At 36.7% G+C, this 20,520-nt stretch overlaps 1 protein-coding gene and 1 long non-coding RNA gene across 9 annotated transcripts in view; one reads left to right on the top strand and one right to left on the bottom strand.

The window, feature by feature from the left end:
- The window catches only part of LOC135207573 (uncharacterized), a 162,313-nt gene that overhangs the window by 22,721 nt on the left and 119,072 nt on the right, over window positions 1-20,520 (top strand). The window lies entirely within an intron of this gene.
- LOC135207572 (uncharacterized) overlaps window positions 1-20,520 on the bottom strand; it is an 84,685-nt gene that overhangs the window by 9,211 nt on the left and 54,954 nt on the right. For 2 of the 8 annotated variants that reach the window (XM_064239410.1, XM_064239416.1), the window contains 10 exons: window positions 16,003-16,159; window positions 15,196-15,255; window positions 12,328-12,429; window positions 8,055-8,311; window positions 7,002-7,226; window positions 6,204-6,354; window positions 5,770-5,922; window positions 5,216-5,406; window positions 4,717-4,817; window positions 401-475 (listed from right to left, as the gene is read on the bottom strand). In XM_064239410.1, the coding sequence (XP_064095480.1) occupies window positions 401-475; window positions 4,717-4,817; window positions 5,216-5,406; window positions 5,770-5,922; window positions 6,204-6,354; window positions 7,002-7,226; window positions 8,055-8,311; window positions 12,328-12,429; window positions 15,196-15,255; window positions 16,003-16,159 (1,472 nt within the window). The remainder of the gene's footprint in view (window positions 1-400; window positions 476-4,716; window positions 4,818-5,215; window positions 5,407-5,769; window positions 5,923-6,203; window positions 6,355-7,001; window positions 7,227-8,054; window positions 8,312-12,327; window positions 12,430-15,195; window positions 15,256-16,002; window positions 16,160-20,520) is intronic. The other 6 variants (XM_064239411.1, XM_064239412.1, XM_064239415.1 and 3 more) reach the window with 6 other exon arrangements.

The following is a 20,520-nucleotide window of genomic DNA, read 5'->3' as shown; positions in this document are numbered from 1 at the left end:
CATACTTTTCTGTGTTGGTAGTAGGCAGAGGAAAAAGGATCATGGTCAGTCTTGAAGTCGCCCTATGTTTGTTTCTCCCATGGTTGCTATTGAATTATAGGGTACTTGTGCCATTGGCAATCGAACTGTGAAGTACTATATTTCTTATACAGAACCATCCCTCTCAGATTTGTATTTTATGGTTTCATATTTCTATTTTAAGGATTCCATATTTCTATGGCGTTCCTGGTCACAGATGTGTGATACTTGGTAATATGGCAAAAGTCATCTGTGTGTAGAATGACCAATTCAATTTTTTTTTTTATCTTGTGGGTGTTGTAAAGCGATGATGGTCGTCGATTTTCAAGAATTGGAATGAGTCGAAGGGTTGGGATTGGCAAAAGCACTAAGAGCTACTTACACGTTAGAGGGACAGCTCTGAGGCCGGTGAGGTGCCAATAAGCTTGCTAACAGCTCCTGTAGGTGCTGACCTCGACTTCAGGGAATTAAGCAAAGCAAAGAAAAAAAAGCTGGTTAGTTCTATGGCGAGACGACTAAGTGTAAAACTATTGAAGGCGCAACGAAAAATGAAGGAGTAATGCTGCTATATCAAGTTAAACTGAGCTAATAGTCAAGGGGAAGATGATTAAACAGATTAATTTTCTAGCAAAGATGGCATACCATTCATCAGGATGAACCTTATTTACAAGACAACTAGCCATGTGAATAATTAGGTAAACGAGAGACCTATCGAAGATTATTCATCTTTGCCATTAGAGTGAAATTCAAGTGTTATAACTGCAGCTAAATAACAACTAACTTGAACATAATCACTAAAAAATGAATCAGGGATAGACTTAAAGTTTCATGCTGAATAGAAATTAAATAAATAAAAGTTTCACATTCTGAACACCACCAAAGATATATTAAGATTTCAGTCAATTACTTAATCTACAGAAATATTTAGCGAAAGGAATTACTGTCCTCTACAAGTTAGGTTTTTAACATAGATGCAGCAGTGAGCATTTTATGGCAGAAGAAATTCTACGTTAGGTCAATTAGTGTCATTAGGACATAAAAGCTACATTAGTCACATATTATTCAACTAAGGAATGCTTTCCTAAATACAAACCAGTTTGTACAATTTTACGTAACTCGATTGTTTTCAGTGAGGACAGAACGATAAGTTTCACTGAAGTATTCGACATGAATAAAGAGTAATAGCTTCTGAAAGAATGTACTTGTTGGGTACAAAATCTTGCCTTGGTAGATTATTTATACGGCTTCCAACATTGGACAGTGGTTCTCTCTCTCTCTCTCTCTCTCTCTCTCTCTCTCTCTCTCTCTCTCTCTCTCTCTCTCTCTGGCGCTTTTATCTAACCTATCGTCCATGGTTGTTTTTAAAAAAGTGGTCAAGTATAGAAAGACCATAAAAAATTACAGGAATGAATTTATTCAACAAATCGTGCGAAAGTTGTTTTGTGATGTAATACTTTTCATGAATCCATTATAAAAGGTCTTAATTCGTCTATTGAAACTCTGATCGTTTTTCTGCCAAAGATTATTTATAGGATTTTATACAGGAAAAACTTATGTCCCATTCATTAAAATTCTGAAGACTTTGAATTTAAAAAAAAATGTATATCATAGAAAATATTGTCCGGTTTAGAAATTGGCTTTTCCTTATATGATTATTGAATAGAAATAACTGATTTTCCGTTTTACTTTTTTTCTATACTTATTGTGTTCTTAAGGATGAACGACCTGGAGAAAAGACAGCTGAGAGGGACGCTGTCTCTCATAAAATAAATCTGTTATTAACGACACATTTTTTTCGTTGACAGCTGTCATAGGACTAGACTATGATGATATCATGCAGTATAAATCTCACCCCATTGTCAGTGACGATTGTACTGGGTACACTTGAGCAATCGCTAAACATTTGTCACAGTGGATATACAGTGAGGCGGCCAACTTGCCTAGAGAGAGAGAGAGAGAGAGGTCACTTTATGCCCAGAAAAGTGACATGTCTTCGGGAACGGAACACTGAGAAGTCTAAATTTGCCAGCATTGTTGGCTGTTGATGGGTGAGCTTGTGAGGTTTACACTGCAACAGTCCCAAGTACGTCATTTATCCTTGTGCGGAAACGCCGTCTGAATCTAGTTAGGTTAACTTCTCCTTTAAAAAAATTGGGTTGTGTTTGCTGACAGGCGATCACATATCGAAAAATATTTTGCCGTAGACATGACATTTAATAACATGTTCATGTTTAGGCAAATAAGATAGTAAGAAGTCCTTTTTAGTCAGCACTTCGATTTTTTATCTTTTATTGTTATTTTCAACATTTTAACGTACTGGCTTGTAGGTAAAATGTTCTTCGTGATTTTGATCGCATAACGTGGTAATTTCCGTCTATTCATATAAAGTTATAGTGAGGGTCAGAAATAACCTTAAGTTAACCTACCTCTAACTAAATGCAGTGATTGAACGATATGATACATTTAGTTAAATATATGCTTCTCACATAAATTTATTTTCATGAGAAGCAAAGATAAATTCATCAATAAACAGTTATTGTGGCCATAAACAAATCCAGTTTAAGAAGTACACTAAAGCATTTTACCAGTTTTGTATAATCCGCTAAAACTACAGTACTGAATCTTATAATACAAAAGAATAGAATAAACTTTTCAACTTACGCAAATGTCAGTTTGCCCGTAGATGATTCAGAATAAAAAAAATAAGTAACAAAACAAAATAAAAGGAGTTGAAATAAGGCTACAAAGACTGGCCAAAGAGAAGATTTACAAACGGATAAGAAAGTTTTAATTTCGTAGTCATGCATCGGAAATGACTAAATAACCGATTAGACAAGATAGACAAGAGATCGAAGGTATACACGACATAATTACTTATACATCACACCGATCATTGGGAAATGGTGACAGTATCGTTGTTTTCGTGTAGAGGGAATGCCAGAATGTGGTTTCCCACGAAATGAACTTCGTTCTCGGGCGAGAAATATTACAATAATGATCCTTATCCTTATTCCCATATAAAAAAGAATATTAGTAATTACTCATTCCAATACGCAAGGAGGAAATCTCTAATTTCCCTTAGCCTTACCCAAAGATATAGCTAATTCTTCTCATTTTTACGCGAGGATATAACTAATTTTCCTCCTTCTTACGTGAGTTTATCACTAATTTTTCTCGTCCTTGTGCATGGGTAGCAGTTGTCATCCTCATACAGTAATATTTGTCATTTTCCTTAGCCTAATTCGAACACTGCTAAACCCAGTGGAATTAGCATCCAGGACATGATATCCTGCCTTACACTAAGATACTTAAAACTACGTTAATATGATTAAGCAGGATCATATGAATATTGTTGATTATTTGTGCAGACAACAATGTATCATTGTACAACCCACATTCTCACATACACAGTACAATGCTAGACGAAACATGTACGTGTGGGGTAAACAAGATTTGTTTTTCTTGATATAGAGGCTGATAGTCACCGACCACATATACTAAAACAGCACGTCAGCTAACATGAAGATAATCTCAATTTACGGAAAACAAAGGACTAAAATGGAGGTTGCAATAACAGAAGAGGGCTAACTGAAAAATCATAAAAATCGATGCCGTTTCATTTTGAAGAGTCGAATGCGCAAAGGTATTTTTGCCGGACGTCTTCTGCGATGTCAGAAGATGAAGAGAAAGGGAAGAATGACCATTAGGTTTTTAGAGATTATCTCATTTGAGCAGTAAATTCCGTAATTAATACATTTAGATATGATACTAGACTTTCATGAAAACTCAGACTGCTTTGCTGGCACATTTGTTTCCTTTTTCCGATATTTTTTGCAATGGCTTGAAAATAGAGATTTCCAAACAGTGTTATATATTACCAGTTATTGAAAACCATTTCCCGGGCAGCTTAGCCAGTCCGTAACTTAAAAAGATTTTGATGTAAAAATAGTTTGCTGCAATAAAATGCAAATTCTTAGTGATCATGCCACAAGCCTGAAATATATATTGTAGCATCGAATTAAGAATTTTTCAGTCATGGATCTTGATAAATGGTGAGGTAGTTGGTATTCCGTTCCTTTTACTTGTTCTAGATGTTTATTCCCTCCCTTACATTTCTTTTTGTTTACTGTATATTGATATTTATTAATTTTACTTATCAGTGTTAATATTAGTTAGGTGGTAAATGATAGTTACTTATATAAAACGTGTGTAGTGTGAACATCAAAATTTGTGCGTTCTGCTAGACCATATTTTTATATTATAGGTAAAGAGTTATAAAAGCATATTGCAGATTGGTTTGTTAGCACCCCAGTGACTTAGACGTTATTTGATTTGACATTTCAAAATATTTTATCATATTTGTTTTGATGTTAATTTTCATGGATACCTATACCGTCCCACCTTAGTTTCTTAAATGAAAATCTTTTATAAGATAGATTACATAACGTGCTGTAGAGACCAAATAAGCGCTTAAGCTTCAGCATCTGTTATTAAAGTATCTTAGTAGTGATTATAGAAGTCCATTTAAACGGAGGTCAAAATGTTGGTGAAAAGATGAGCTAAAAAACTCATTTTAAAAATTGTGTAGTAAGCTTCCATAAAGCAGCTTATGAGTATTTTTTTGCGGTAGAGAAATAATGATCAGACTCATTATTCATAAACATTTTAGACGCTGACAGGAACACGCAAACGACTTACTCGTCAGGTCCGGTGCAGCGGCGCCGCAGAAGGACGTCCAGGGCCTCTGGATGGGTGTCCATGATGTGCTGGTACATCTCGTCCAGTAAGTCGCTCGTGACCTGGAAGAACGACTTAGAATAAGTCTCCTGGTGGTTAGGCCTCCATTTTGTCTTGACATAATCTAAGAGCAACCTTCGGGACATATTAATACTAGTGTTAGTTTTTGCTCTTATTCCTTATCGATGAGTAAGGACATATATTACATCCGGCTCCAGTGGCCATTATTGCTCCATCAGATGACATGAATCAATAAGTAAAACCATAAAATTCAAATTCACACAATTTTATAATAAACTTCATCTATGGTCATGCTGTAAGGTTGTGAGATTATATCCTATGAGCGTAACGTTTTGGCATTTAAAGATTATCATGAAATGGATGCAATGACATCTAGACGGAATCTTTCTAAAAAAAAATAAAATAAAATAAAATAGAGAGAGAGCGATGGTTTCCGTACATCAAACAGCTCTTTGCTGTGGTCGATCATGGTCCTGACCACGTTTATGACTTCTATTCTCTCTTCGGCGTGGACAGCCATTTCCGTCGTGGACATGGTCTCTGTACCTGGCTTGACCATGTGCAGGATGTTGGGAGCAAACAAAGTAGCCAAGTTACTGCTGTCCATCTTGTTCCCTTGTAAAGTTTCACCTGCGGAATATATCAGATTTTGGAAACTTTTCCTGTACTTGAAAAGGAAAAGGTAGGCTACGTCATGTCAGTTAGGGAGAACAGAAAATGAACCCATTTTAAGATTTTTAGAACCATGATTCTTATTTCAGTTTTACTTAACTTCGAGATCTGAGATTGATTGTGAAGGAACCTATTAGGTTTGGGGTTCCACCCTGAAAGGAGGGAGCTGTATTTCATAAAAGGAGAAAACTGACGAGTAAACGATTTCGTTTCTAGGACTTTAGGAACCTACAAACGAAAAATGAACCCATGAAAACCTCATAGCTCTGCTTCTAATACACCCTGAGCTTATAACGCCAAATTTCAGTTACGGCTACTAACCCGTTTGCGTGTGTTGGTCAATTGAATTTTCCGCTACTGCCGTCAGAAAATTAAGGAGTGAGTGGAGTGTGTCGCGGTTGGCTGTTGGCATGAGTTGGATAAGGTGTTGCAATGCTTCAAACTGCAGCTTCCGATTCCGTATCTCTGAAAAGGCTAGAATCAATGTACTGACGCCCACACTGTAGGTATGAAATATTAATGCTCTTCACTGGAAACACGAAGATTGAAACTTGGTGGCCGTAAGAGGAAATTATAATTATAAAAGATTTCTGTGTGAATGAAACAGGTCCAAACACCAGTGGTGTATAGATATGCAAAAAATAAAGTATTATTTACTTATTATTATGAGTTTGGAAAAGTTTGTACATCCAAATGGAAAAGCCCGCCAAGATGACAATGATTTCCAAAGACAGGGAAGCAGACTGGGTTCTTACTTTGTGTCTTTATTAAAGGTTCGTAGAGCTCCCTGGTCAACAGCGGCTCTGGCAGGTCCCTGAAGAATTCCTTAAGGAGTGTGGCTACGTCATGGGGGCAATGGTCCTCATTCAAATTTACCTCCCGCCCGCTATCAAACTCCTCACGTAACTGATTCAAAGAGTACAGCAGTTAACTGGTGCTATATATATATTATATATATATATATATATATATAATTTATATATTAATATATATATATTATATATATATATTATTATATATATCATATATATATATATATATATATATATATATAAAATGGTATATATATGTATATATATTATTAGTAATGTATTTATATATATATATATATATATATTATAATATATATACTAAAGATATATTCTTAAAAGAAAGGAAAATCTTCTCAAAATGGATAAAGCTAGCAATCATTGTTACTCACGTTCTACAAGTAATTCAAAGGAAAAGATCGCATTCACAATTAGAACGACCCTCTTGTAAGAAAGAAATTCCTATTTTCTAAATATTTTAAGTCATTAATGACCAGGTTACTAGATGTTTCGGTTATTATAATTATCGTTATTTTTTAATTGGTATACAAATTTTTACCTACTTTTTTAAGCTTTCTGTTAACTCACGGGCACTTTCATGAATCTTTGATGCCAATTCTCTTTATTATTATTTTTTTTCTATTCTCTTCCCCAACCAAGTTGCGAACGAGGCTAGGAGAGAGAGAGAGAGAGAGATTTATCTCGTCAGTCAGAACACCGTAAGAAAGCCTTGTTGGTACCCACCTGTCTGACTCTCTTTTTCGAGGAAGATACCCGGAAGATACCCAGGGTATGCATGCCATTTGTTTCGAGGTGTTTGAAGCAGGAGTGGAGGAGGCTTGGAATTTGCGGACTGGGTTCCACCGTCAGGAGGTCGGTTGAAGTGGTCCCCGGCGGGAGAAGGTCTCCCCCCACAAGGCTTGGTCTCTTCCTCTCCAAGTTTAGACTCTCTAGAGAACCCGTCGTCGACTGGAAGGAAAAGCATAAAATAATTCCTGGTAAAGAAAATATTATAAATGATTTTCTTCTGCTTATCTCTGCTGATTTCAAGGTCATTCGTTATGTAACCTATTCGAGGAAGGCTAATGGGAGACAGAAGGATGGAGGTAATTAATGAGGTTAATTATACCCCCATTCGAGGAAGGCTAATGGGAAACTGAGGGATGGGGGTAATTAGTGAGGTTAATCATACACCCCATTCGAGGAAGGCTAATGGGAGACCGAGGGATGGGGATAATTAGTGAGGTTAATCAGTTACAATAGTCTTGATTTTTAAATGGTTACCATCTCCTAAAAACCCATTCCCCTACCGTCACCTAACCAAGGTCATTAAAATGTTGGTTTTTGTCGTGGGTGAGTTGCAGTGTTATTTTGATAACGTTTTAATCAAGGTGTGACTTCTGAAAAGGTGAAAAGCCAAGTAACTCCTTGGCCTTTCAAACACATTAGTGACAGCGTATCAGTCAGTGCCGTTATGTCATTACTGAAATAGCAAGGCTTTTTTAGCATCTCCCGCCGCCAAGTTTACATGGGTATCATGAGTCTGGAAAAGTAAATCGTAGAAACTGCTTCATTTTTTTAAAAAGAAACTTTTGAATAAGAAGTCAGACCAAGAACGCATTTTATTTTATTTATTTATTTTATTTTTTAGTGGGGTCCTAGGGCGAGACCTGGGATTCGTAAAAAATGGTTATACTGGGATAGATTTATGGTGAGGCACCGTTCTTATTTTACAGTGCCAATATTATGGAACAAAAAGCTGTATAGGAAGAGAAAAATGTATCATCATCACCTCACCTGTTTGGTTCCTTCGATGAGCGAGGAGAAGGATGCCTGAGATCCCGCGTGGGAGGATTTTCGACTCAGAGGAGGATCCGTTTCTTCGGTACCGCTGGAGGCCGAAGCAGCAGCTGCTGCTGCTGCTGCAGCTGCGGCGGCCGCTGTGGCAGCAGCAGCGGCAGCCGCTCTCTCGGCCGCCTCCCGACAGCGGCTGCGTTCGTTCTCCAGACATTGCGTCAGCGACAAACCGAACACCAACCCGCAGGTGACACCTTCTGTAGGAGACGGACTTCGTCAGAAATCGTAGTGTGGAATGACTAGATCTATGGAGTTGGGGATTTCGTCTTCCGTTACAGTTAGTCGTGAATTGTGTTTGGTTAATCCCTCGTGTATGCATTATCGTTATGAATGAATTAGACGTGGATTGATTATTCTTTATGTATTATAGAAATATATGTATTGAACGCACGTTACGCATTACGTATATTTATTAAGAATGAATTAGATTTGGTTTGTGTAAAAATGCCGGGATGCGTAGCTTGATTGGGCGTGATTTCCGGCTTTCTCATAAATTCTAGGCACTCATGGAATAATTGGATGTGTTGTTAACTTCTTCATTAATATTAGAGATTTGTGTCATATTCTTGATGTTGTATAGTTTTAGTTGAGTTAAATGTAGATTGCGCATTTTGTATTTTAGTTGAGTATGAATTAGATGTGGTTACGTGAACATACCCGGATGGATGGCTTGAGTTGTTATGTTTTGCGCCTTTCTGATAATTTCTGGGGAGCCATGGAATAATTTTTTGTTGTTTTGCTTACGTCATAATTCTTAGGGATTCATAGGCTAATGTAATATGTGGAGAAGTAATGTAAAGACATATTCTAGCTAATGGTATTATTTTAGTAAAAGCTCTAGTATTAATTCTTCTGGCATATCATTTCTTGAGGCATCTCCTTCGCAGATTCATAAGATAGAATTACTTTCGTTGGCTTTCTCTTTGATGTGAACATACAGGCTCATGAGCGTGCTGACAGGTAAACATTTTTGTTTTTTCAAACTTTATTTTTTAACTCTTTGCAACTAGGGCGTTGATTCGTAAACATTTTTCAGTTCATTTCTTTAAGCATGGAGGGATTAAATGAAATTATTTTTCTTCCCTTTAACTTCTATTTACTCCTATGACCTTGACCTTCTTGCACAATTCGGCGTAAGTAGGGAAGTATGTATACTATATATTATATGCTGTCACTGGTATGTATTGTTCAAACCTTATTGCCATGATTAAATTCCTATTTGGTCATTGTTCTCTGAGTACAACCTTTAGACGTTTCCCTGGATGCCAACACATGAAATGTCGGATTTCAGTCTCGAAAAGGTAATATAAATGAAGTAAATCTTTATCTTGGAAGATGCCGAAATTGCTCTGTTCCAAAGAACTTTCACTGTAGTGGACTGTCGAATATATATGTAGAGGACCAGGCAGGTAGATAGGAGGACAGGCATGTCAATGATCAATGAATGAATCCTGGTGGAAATAAGGGGTAACGCCTCTTTAAATGGAAAATACGGAGTTTTCATTTCATTCTGCTTCAATTGGTGTCAACTTTTAGGCATGTTTGTCCCTCAGTCACGTCGCTAAGATTTATTTTGCCCGAAGACATCCTGACTGAGATCTCGCTTGCCTTCACTTTCGAAGGTCCACTCTCACTTCCACCTGCCCGGTATTGCTCGGCACCTTAGTCTGTCTTGCTCTCTCTTCTTATCTCCACGGGTTATTATTATTATTATTATTATTATTATTATTATTATTATTATTATTGACTGAATAAATTCAATAGGATAGGTCCCTATTGCTATTAAGAACAGGAGTTCTTTCAGATAAGGTTGTTTCTAATTTCCGTCGCTTAAATATGTCTTACATCGAAACTAGATGATTAGTTGAACAGATATTAATGTATAAATATATATATATATATATATATATATATATATATATAATATATATATATATGTGTGTGTGTGTGTGTGTGTTGTGTGTGTAAGTCAGTACATTGGAAGTGTTCTGATTCTTCAAGTATTTTCAAGCGCGTGTGCAGCATATTTGTGAGACCGATGTCACAGAAAGGTCGGATGCTTCGTTGCTGCATAACAAAAGGAGGTGTACAGATAACAATTAACCACTGGGCAAGAAAAGCAGTGGTCCTCTCATACGCCATCTAATGGCTCTGGTACCCTTGCCAAATGTCGACTATGGGTAACGGTGCCAAACCACAGTAGGAATCTCAAGGGTTTGCGTTTGTTTACATAAATAGACAGAAGGAGAGACTGATCCATTTCTGACATGTGTGATTGTCGTCCACTTTTCTCCCTCCTCTTCTTCTTCTTCTTCTTATCTCTTCATCTTCGACATCTTTAGAGGAAAATAATGATTGACTGATTTTCTGTCATTGTTTTTTCACCTCATTGGAAGGCTTTAATCCGGTGCAAATAGTTTTGACAGTCGGTTTCAAATTTCTTGCTTTTAACAAAATTTATACTTCGCTAGTCATGTGTTAGTGAAAAAGGGTCACTCCCAAAAACGGACTCGAAAGTCGAGCACTGCAGCAGCAGTTATTCTATGGTCAATATAGAAAAGATGAAGGTAGTTAAAATTACACTCTCTTGAAATGCCAGGGGACCACGTTCCTCCCCGCCAATGGTCCGTTCAAAAATGAAACCGTTAAAACGGATGTCAGCCATTTTGAAGATGCTCGTCTAGCCCACTCTCTGACTCCTCTGGTACTCATCATTTTTAAACTGGTCTTGTTAGTCCTTTAGTAACTGAAGCTGGAGATCATTCCCTTGTGGCTAACAAATAACTGGTAATCAAACTTGAACTCTTTAAACAAGTTTGTGCAGGTACTGGAAATAACCCCCTTGGCAAGGTACCAACATTATTGGATCAATTACAGTGTATCTGAACACGCTCAGTGCAGGCTTTCATAAGTTGTCATGAAAAGAAAAATTAGATAAATGGTTTCCATTGTACCTGTTATGGGCGTTACTTTCATGAAGTACGTTTTTTCCAAAAATTCATGGCGTGATTTTCGAAATACGAAATCTACCAGAGGGCTGAAGTATGTAATGAGGCGATGGCTCATTTTTTAGAAACATTTACATTGAGTTATGGAATTTTTTTTTTTTTTTTTTTTTTTTATGGATGCAAAGCGTTCCACGAATTCTTGAGCGTTTTGTATTTGATGATACATTCAAGACTCCGTTTATATGCTGTGCATAAAAATTGTACGACCGCCCAACTGTTTCCCAAGAACTTATATTCAGGAATTTTCAAAACGAGCTCTTCTCCCCGAGTTCTTTAGATGGTGTTTTAAGTATTGATCACTAGCAGGACAAGCAATACTTTGGTAGTTTCGTCATTGGCAATTTCATCTTCCCTTATACCTGAGGTATTAGAACAAGCTTTGCAAACTACTTGATCAAAGTGCCCAGAATGTGGACAGAGACGCTGTTTTGAGAATTTTGTCCATAATCATGGTGGGATGCCTGAAAGTGGTTAGTTATACATGGACCATTTTCAAGCTCTCTATGAATGTTATCGAGGGATTAAACTTTACTTGCATAGAGAGTTCATCTTACAAGTAGCCCCACATTACTAGTGACGTTGTTAAAGCTAAATATTGTTTCTGACTAGAGAGGCCGTTCTAGAACAACAAAATCTGTGTAAAGTTTAGAATTATGTCTGTATATGAAGTCCATAAATGAAGCTGCAAAATGTTTACGGCAGTAATATGAAAATGTGAAAAATTAGGTAAGCATGATAAAGCTACAGAATTTATCCAATACGGTGGAGGTTTTTGGAACTGGGCTTGAACTTTTTGTTTATCTAATGCCACAGACTTGACGAAAACTTGGTCAGATGTTAGTCAAATTCTGAATTTGTCAATAACATTGTGTTTGACTTTTCATTGAATGGTAAAAATATTTTCATCTCCTTTCTTAATGACATCGTTTTTCCGTTTTCTCACAAATAAGTCACATGTTTCGTCCTAATAATGCAACCAGCCTTATGTACTTCGTCCTTTTCAGCAATTCGATTTTACTTACCAGTCAGATCTAAAAAAAAATTGATATACTTTTGTCTCAATAACTATAACTCTTCAAAATATATCTATTTTTCTATTTTGGCAGTAGATATTCTAGAGAAGCAGCCAGATTTCCACCGATTCAGTCAAATCTTAGAAGTTTAACGACCTGTCATTACAATTTCTGTTTTTTTTTTTTTCTTACCTTTGGTCTCTTCTTTTTTGGAATCGAAGAAGCCCGTCGTGAGGGCTTTTCTCTTGAGCAGGTACGGTCGTTTTTTCTTTTGAACTGCCGAACTGGTTTGCTCTGAAATCAAAAGAATACTATGATGATCATAACTGAAATGCAAGATTACTGTCAACAGAACAACTTTATTTATATTCCGCAGCATCTAAATTTGTTTGGATTAAAATTTACAGATTCAGAAATATGGATTTTTTTTTCTTTCATTATCACTAACTCCATGTTTTTTTTTTCTCTCTACTTGAGCGATAACATGAGCAGAAGAGCATTATTGCTAACCAATTCTAACGGCTAAAGACATCCACTCCTTTCTACGATCTCTGTTTAAAGTGTCAAGGTACAAGGAGTTTAGATTTCCACTCTGGTACAAACAACGGTCGTTTACCTAAAGATCTATTCTACCTTCCTTCCCTCGCACGTTTATAGAGAGGATAATCTAAAGAGGGTAATTTAGTGAGGGTACAATCACAATATAGAAATACTGTCATCTCTAGATTCATCAGTCAAGACGGTAAATTTTCAAATATGTTGTGAGACAATTTACTGCTCCATTGTCTCAACCATTCTCTTATGAAAGGATGTATTTGTCTGTCATACATGCTTCTCTCTCTCTCTCTCTCTCTCTCTCTCTCTCTCTCTCTCTCTCTCTCTCTCTCTCTCTCTGCAGTGTTATAAAATTGATCCTCAGCTTTGCTTGTAGCTTCGTAGATAATCATGAAAGAACTTCAAAGACACCAAGTCTTCCCGTTAATTTTTTGCAAAAACGATTACGATTCATCAGTCAAGACGGTAAATTTTCAAATGTGTTGTGAGACAATTTACTGCTCCATTGTCTCAGCCATTCTCTTATGAAAGGATGTATTTGTCAGTCATACATGCTTCTCTCTCTCTCTCTCTCTGCAGTGTTATAAAATTGATCCTCAGCTTTGCTTGTAGCTTCGTAGATAATCATGAAAGAACTTCAAAGACACCAAGTCTTCCCGTTAATTTTTTGCAAAAACGATTACGAATACATTGTTAAGACACACCAAGCGTCATTGATACATGGAGACTACCGTTAAATTAAGTAGGAATTCATAACAACCAGTTAAAAGGTGTATGTTCGAGGTGAGTCAGATTCCATCACACCTTTAGTAAACAGTGAGGGGACATTCTACTCCCAGAATGAGCTAAAACTTTGTTGTGACATTAGTAAATTATTGCAATAATAATTAATTTATGTAATCCTTTCATTCATGATCTCTCTCTATTTTTTTTTCGCACGGAGAAATGTCATATGACCAACGAGATAGATACCACAAGCAAATAAAATGACTGTGTTGTGAAAGGAAAACGGACATATAGAAGATCTAAACCACATTGATGTAACAGGGCCTTTTTGGTGTATATACCCTCCCTTGAAGATGACCTAATCTGTCTTTGTCCGTTAAGAGAAGATATGGCAGTATGTGGATCAGAAAACATAAAAGGAATAATTAATGTCAGTGTTGCTGACACTCAGCTAAAGATCAAAGAGAAAATGGCATCGGAATTCTATTACTGATGCCTGATGGACAGTGAAAAGAATCGTTGAACGTGTATGTTGAAATGTGTGCTTATTACAATTATGTCGTTTGTGTACTTTAGGGAATCTCGAGTAAAAGTTTCCCGAACTTTCTAAATTTAAAGTTTTCCAGCACGTTATAATTGGAAATTCCTCTGTCATTCCTCACTTGATTATTTGCGTAATTATCAGGTCTTACCGTGGCCTTGATGCGAATAAAATTTCTCTCACTATAAATATTTCCAAACAAATGTGAATAATATAACTTTCTTCATAGCTTGCATAACTTCGTTTTGTAAGGCCTGTAGCTTGAAGTAAAGGAAAAATAAGTGGATATCATCGTGTGAATATACACTCAATTATCCACTAAAATTCTGCATCAGTTCTGCCGTTAACTTCCTATGTTCTATTTTAAATCCCAGGGTATGAAGTACAATATTTTTTTTCCAACTTCCGGGCTTAATTCGATATTTTATCATTTTAAATGTCTTTCAGCACAATCAGTTCCTTACCGGTAACACATTTTTATTATGAAACAGCCTCCAGAAATTAAAGTCTCAGGTGTCATTTTTATCAGTGGTCGTTCCTAAAGGTGCAGTGTTCTTGGGTCAATTATGTCTTGGATGTTCCAAGATTTCCTTCGCATACACTGTTAGCAAATGTGGGTTATGTTGCCCATGGTAATTCATCTTGTAGTGTTTTCCCATCGTTGGATTATCATGCGTTTTTTTAATATTTTATGTATCCTCTGCACGGAAATCTATTTTCATGCACTCTCCAATGCATTTATTTACCTGGGAAACGTCTGATATTCCCCAGTGTTTCAATTGAAATCGAATTCATTTTTCATTTGACAATCCTTTATGGTTTTCTTGTCATTTCTTTGTGCCGTGGTCTCTTATACTTTGTTGCTGCATTAAAATTGGAATTTCTCTCTATCCTAATTTTTCAGTTCTTTACCTACTAAGAGCTTACCGTCACAGCAAGTGTCATAATTTGAAGTACGATAGCTTGAAGGTTTGGTCTACGCTAATAACATTACATCACCTTTGTTCACGAAGGCTCGGCTTGTTTATATTTTATCAAAGGATTTTATGATCAGCTGATGATCAGAAGGATGGCTCTGAGATTGAATTGTGGACTTCAGTTAACATACTTGGTTAGGGTACTAGAGGGAGATTGGTTGGTGGGATTTCAATTTCACACCTAGAAAGGAAGAGGAGGAGGTGGTGATTTTGGGTCTGGAAGGAGAAAGTGTCAGGGACCACCTCGGCCTTTCATCTTACCGAACTTGACGGTCTCGTGTGACCCAAGGCTCCCTCGCTGCTTGGCCTCAGGGGCACCGTCTGCAAATGATCAGGTTACTGAAGAAAACAGCCACTCTCACACGTAAAGCAACAGCATCACCCAACAGTGGGTGGAACAAGTGAAAGAATGTCACAAGTTCCTGATGACATATTCCATTAACAGTGCAAGGAGGTTTTGAAAGGGAATCTTACTCGAGGATGGAGCAAAGTCAGAATAATGTTACACTTGAGAAACTAAGACAGATGCCTTGGATAGACTTAAAAAAATAGCAAGAACAAAGAAGCAAGACAGTATCATTACGTCTGTTTTCTGGGTGAATGTGCAAATCATATCAAGATGTTCAATTTTCCATTAGTGAAAAGAAACGTGATTCTCAGAAATTCCAAAAATGCAAAACCAAAGAGATGCTAAAGTGCAAGTTCATTATAAATGCATTAAAATGAAAGCAGTAAAAAAATGGTGCATGGTTTACGCAGGAAAGCCCCGTGACCAGAGGACATTTCGTAAATAGAGCATGCTGCATCGTACTTCCGGCAAGATAAGCTTCATCAATAAGTCAAAACTTACTATAGTTACATACTTTGGCATTTAACAAATTCAGCATTCATAGAATAAATGCTATTCCACAGTAAGTTATCCGTGACCATCGCTACATGATTGCTTACAACAAATCATAATTGTAGACAGCATCCATAGTAAGTCATCACTTACCATATGTGACAAATCAGGCAATCAATATCCTTTAGATATATAAAAGCCTAAAGGCAGGTAGCTGGCCCCCTTACCTCTTGGTACTCTGATTTGACATCCCAGGTTGAGAGCCTGCAATTTGGCGATGGCCAGTTGCTGGAGGGTGAGCCTCTCCAGTTCGGTCAGTTGTAGCAGCGTTGTGTTCTCCAGGGTTACGACACGCCCGGTCACCGAGGTCCACGTGTTACCACCCTGTGACCGGAGACAGAAGACTTTGAGATAACAGAATTTGATTACAAGGTAACAAGACATGGCCCCGTAACAGAGTTTAATCACAAAGTAACAAGATATGGAACTGTAACAGAATTTAATCACAAGGTTACAAGCCATGGCCCTTTAACAGAGTTTAATAACAAGGTAACAAGATATGGAAGTGTAACAGATTTCAATCACAAGGTAACGAGACATGGCCCTGTAACAGAGTTTAATCACTAGGTAATAAGATTATGAAACTGTAACAGAGTTTAATAACAAGGTAACAAGATATGGAAGTGTAAGTTTAAGCACAAGGTAACAAGACATGGCCCTGTAACAGAGTGTAATCACAAGGTAACAAGATATGGAACTGTAACACAAGGTAAGAAGACATGGCCTTGTATCAGAGTTTAATCACAAGGTAATGAGATTATGAAACTGTAACAGAGTTTAATCACAAGGCAACATGATATGGGGCTGTAACAGAGTTTAATCACAAGGTAATAAGATATGGAACTGTAACAGAATTTAATAACAGAATTTAATCACAAGGCCACAAGATATGGAAGTAACAGAATTCAGTCACAAGGTAACAGGATATGGAACTGTGACGTTCGACTGGAGGTATTTGAGGTAGACAAACCAGTAACACAATGTCAGAATGTGAAAGTGTTACCACCATTCAATCATAACCATTCAATTATAAACAACTGGCAATAATATTGAGAGATTTATTACGTGGTTTAATGATATAGAAAAGTATTACATTCTGAATAGGTAGCCAGTATACTTCCAATTATACGTAATTATAAGAGTATTAATCTAAGAAGCTATTACCACACTGCACTGTAATGGTTAACAAAATACATTGTAATAAGCGCATTTATGAACAGCATAAACAAATGAAAGTGTTGCGAACGTATATATATATATATATATATATATATATATATATATATATATATATATATATATATATATATATGTGTATATATAAAACACTCCTTCATTGAATTAGGAGGAAGCACAATGAAAGTTAAAGAGATTATGCGGAGAATGGAGGAAGTCGCTGAGAATTCGAGAGAAATAGTGGAGGAGACGCGCTGCTGAGGAACAAGGGGGACTTTTGGAGATCAGGGAGCAGCAGCAGCAGCAGCGTTGCCATCGCATGAGCCATTATTGTTGAGGTCTCCCACAGGTGTGACGGCGTCGTACACAAGAGGCATTAAGGGTTCTAATAGTGGCTTTGAACCTCCCCGAAATAGTGAAGGGAGCTCTTAAAGTGGAAGCTGTCGAGCGCGACCAAAAAAAAAAAAAAATGGCTGGAGGAGTTACAGAGAGAGAGAGAGAGAGAGAGAGAGAGAGATAGGGGAAGTAGAATCTCTGAAGTGTAAATAAATAAGTGTTAAAAGGCGCGTGGGCGGCACGAGGACTATAAAACCCTCCCCTTGGCTTTATCAAATGTGGTCGCCGTCGCCACAACAAAGTCGAAGGTTGAACGGAGACGAGGCATAAATAAATACTCGACTTTAAAATTAGTGTGGAGTGTTTTTCAAGGCGGATTATTTCAGTTCGAGCCGGGTTATCTTTGTCTCCTGAGTGACGCCAGATACTCGGGAGTACTTGCGGGAAAAAAAAATGAGCTCAGCGACGAGGCTTCGGCGATTTGTCAAGCTCTCCAAAGGGCGAGGTCTTCCAGTAAAAAGTCAGTTGAATAAATTTTGCTTATAAAAGTGATAATGAAGTAAGACGACACATTTAAGCGAGGAATGAGGAACTTGACCCTTCATTATGACCTGTTAATCTTACAAATAGATGAGAGAGAGAGAGAGAGAGAGAGAGAGAGAGAAAGGAAATTGTTACTCAGAATCGTGAATGATTCTCTTTTTGATCGTATTTCATCGATGTTTCATCACTTCTCTTAAATTTTTAATAAGTCTGCACTCACACCTCTTCGAACTGATATAAATAGAGGTTGGAATGTGGGTTTTACTCACAAAAAACGTGAAGCAGTCTTATCGGGCTTTGCCAGTTGCATGAGATTGTAGCAACTTTACCAGGTCGTCAAGGACACTTATTGTTTCCGGATTCATCCTGTGCTTCTCACAAGTCCTGTTTCGATAAAACTGCACTGCTTATTCCATTAGAGTTCGTGTGTGACATAATTATTTAAAAAATATTATACACTAGGAATTTTCTTGGCTATGTACTCTGAACGAAATTTAACATCTATGCTTTTCTATTAACTTTTGTGGTTCGTGACATAATTATTTAAAAAATATTATACACCAGGAATTTTCTTGGCTATGTACTCTCTGAACGAAATTTAACATTTATGCTTTTCTATTAACTTTTGTGAAACTTTTGTGTATGATGAAGTATTGTACAATAGAACTGCAGCAGATTTATATGCTACAGTTTAATTTTAAGTTCATAATTTTAACAGATAAAATTGACAATTTTAACCTTGCCTCGTTTCATGTATAGAAAACAAGATTTTTCTTCGGCTCCGATGACATACTTACTGGTTTACCAGACTCTCCAGCAATTGACTAAATTGATGCCACAGATCGCCAATAAGAAAAATAATGAAAGAAATTCGCTAAATAGTTCTAAAGGAGACAAATGAGCCTGCGAATCGCCGAGGCATGCTTTGCAATCATTTATTGAGATTTGAGGAGCATGCAAATTGGATAGCCGCTCACTCCTCAGGATCTCTGGTCAGTGAAGAGAAGACAGCCATGAATTAAAGGCTTTACTGGGTTTCTGCTCAGGGAAGGAATTTGAAAATCTGGAGACATATTTTTAGTACCAGCGATGAAAAGCTCAAGCTCCACTTAAGCTGAAGTTCCTAAAACCATCAGTCTGACGTTGGACGAATTCTTGAGTTCTTAGTTGTGTTTTATAAAATAGAGTGAGAACATGCCGTTACACTCTTTACGAAGAGAATCCAACATACTCTTATTCATGCAAAAGCTTAGGCTTACTGTTGCATGGAATAGTATTCACTGTAATTCATTAGTTACATACTCCTTCCATAGAGTTACATAAACGCCTGTAATTTAATTCCTTTCCATTTAGGTACACACGCACGCGCGCACACAAACAAACAAACAAACACACACACACACACGCACTCACACTCACACAAGATAAGTCAAAAAGTTCAATACAGTCCATTTTGTATTTGTTCTCCAAAACCTGAATTCTTCTGGCTTTCTCTGCCAGTTTCATTTTACTTAGCTAATGTGGTGAATCTGTCATCATCATCTAGGTGAGAGTTTTATCTATTTATTTCACACTGAACCGAGCTGGAATTAGACTGGCTTTGCGTTTGTTTTTAACTGATGATTCAGTAACTTTGAAACACATTTATTATTTTCATTGCGAACTTGAAACCTTATTTACTTTTCTTTTAATCGCTTTCTGGAGTTGAAATAGTTAATCGGATGGCGTTAGTTACACAGTTTATAGACGCTGTCTCAAAGAGAACAAGATAAAGCAAATGTGAAAAACTTTTCATGATTGGAATGAAAGCACAAGGAGAGTCTCTAAGCAACTGAATCATTAACAAAGGGCAGTGTAACTCATCACAGGAAAGGTCTTTGTTTGCTGCATCTTCTACTAAACTATCAAATATTACAGTCTTAGTATCGTGGGGATTTGGCGTTACATTTGGCATCTTCAGGGCAAAGGTAATATGTTCAAGATTTATTCTGAATGAACACTTATTTGCAATGAACACTAGAAGTAGAGAGTAATTTGTTTTGTAATGTACTAGGCTTGAAAATTCTGAGACTTTTTCTTTTTCGCATGACTATGATCTAAGAAACAGGCATAAAATATTAACTGCGGAAAGTAGATCTGCACCCTGAAGGTCTTTGACTGAAATTATCATGTCCTACTAAATGCAATTAAGTTGGTTTTTTCATTTCAAATTTTCTAAATAATTAGCTTTTGTGTTTCATTGCTAGTATGAACATCATCTTGAGAGAAATAGATGTAGGAATGCAGTCAGTTCTTAGATGTAGTCGCCAGTACTGTATAGTTCATGATGAAGTAGTTTTACTGTCTTTGAACATTATCTTGTATTGGTCTCTGCCCAGTAAAAACTATTATCATCTTTCTACACTGCTTATGATCGTGTGTTATCGTATCAGGAGAAAGCAAAGGTAGAGTATTTCCTAAAAATTCTCTCTGGATGGATGCTACTGATAATGTTTTTTATTTTTTATTTATTTTTTTTTGAGGGTGTAGTATACATATATCATATATATTATATGTATATATATATATAGTATATATATATTATACTATATATATATACTATCTATAAATATATAGATGATACTATATAT

Source organism: Macrobrachium nipponense, chromosome 32 (assembly GCF_015104395.2).
Source record: "Macrobrachium nipponense isolate FS-2020 chromosome 32, ASM1510439v2, whole genome shotgun sequence".
Classification (NCBI taxonomy): Eukaryota; Metazoa; Arthropoda; class Malacostraca; order Decapoda; family Palaemonidae; genus Macrobrachium; species Macrobrachium nipponense.
The sequence above is the reverse complement of the archived record's forward strand: the minus strand, read 5'-3'. Positions and strand labels throughout refer to the sequence as shown.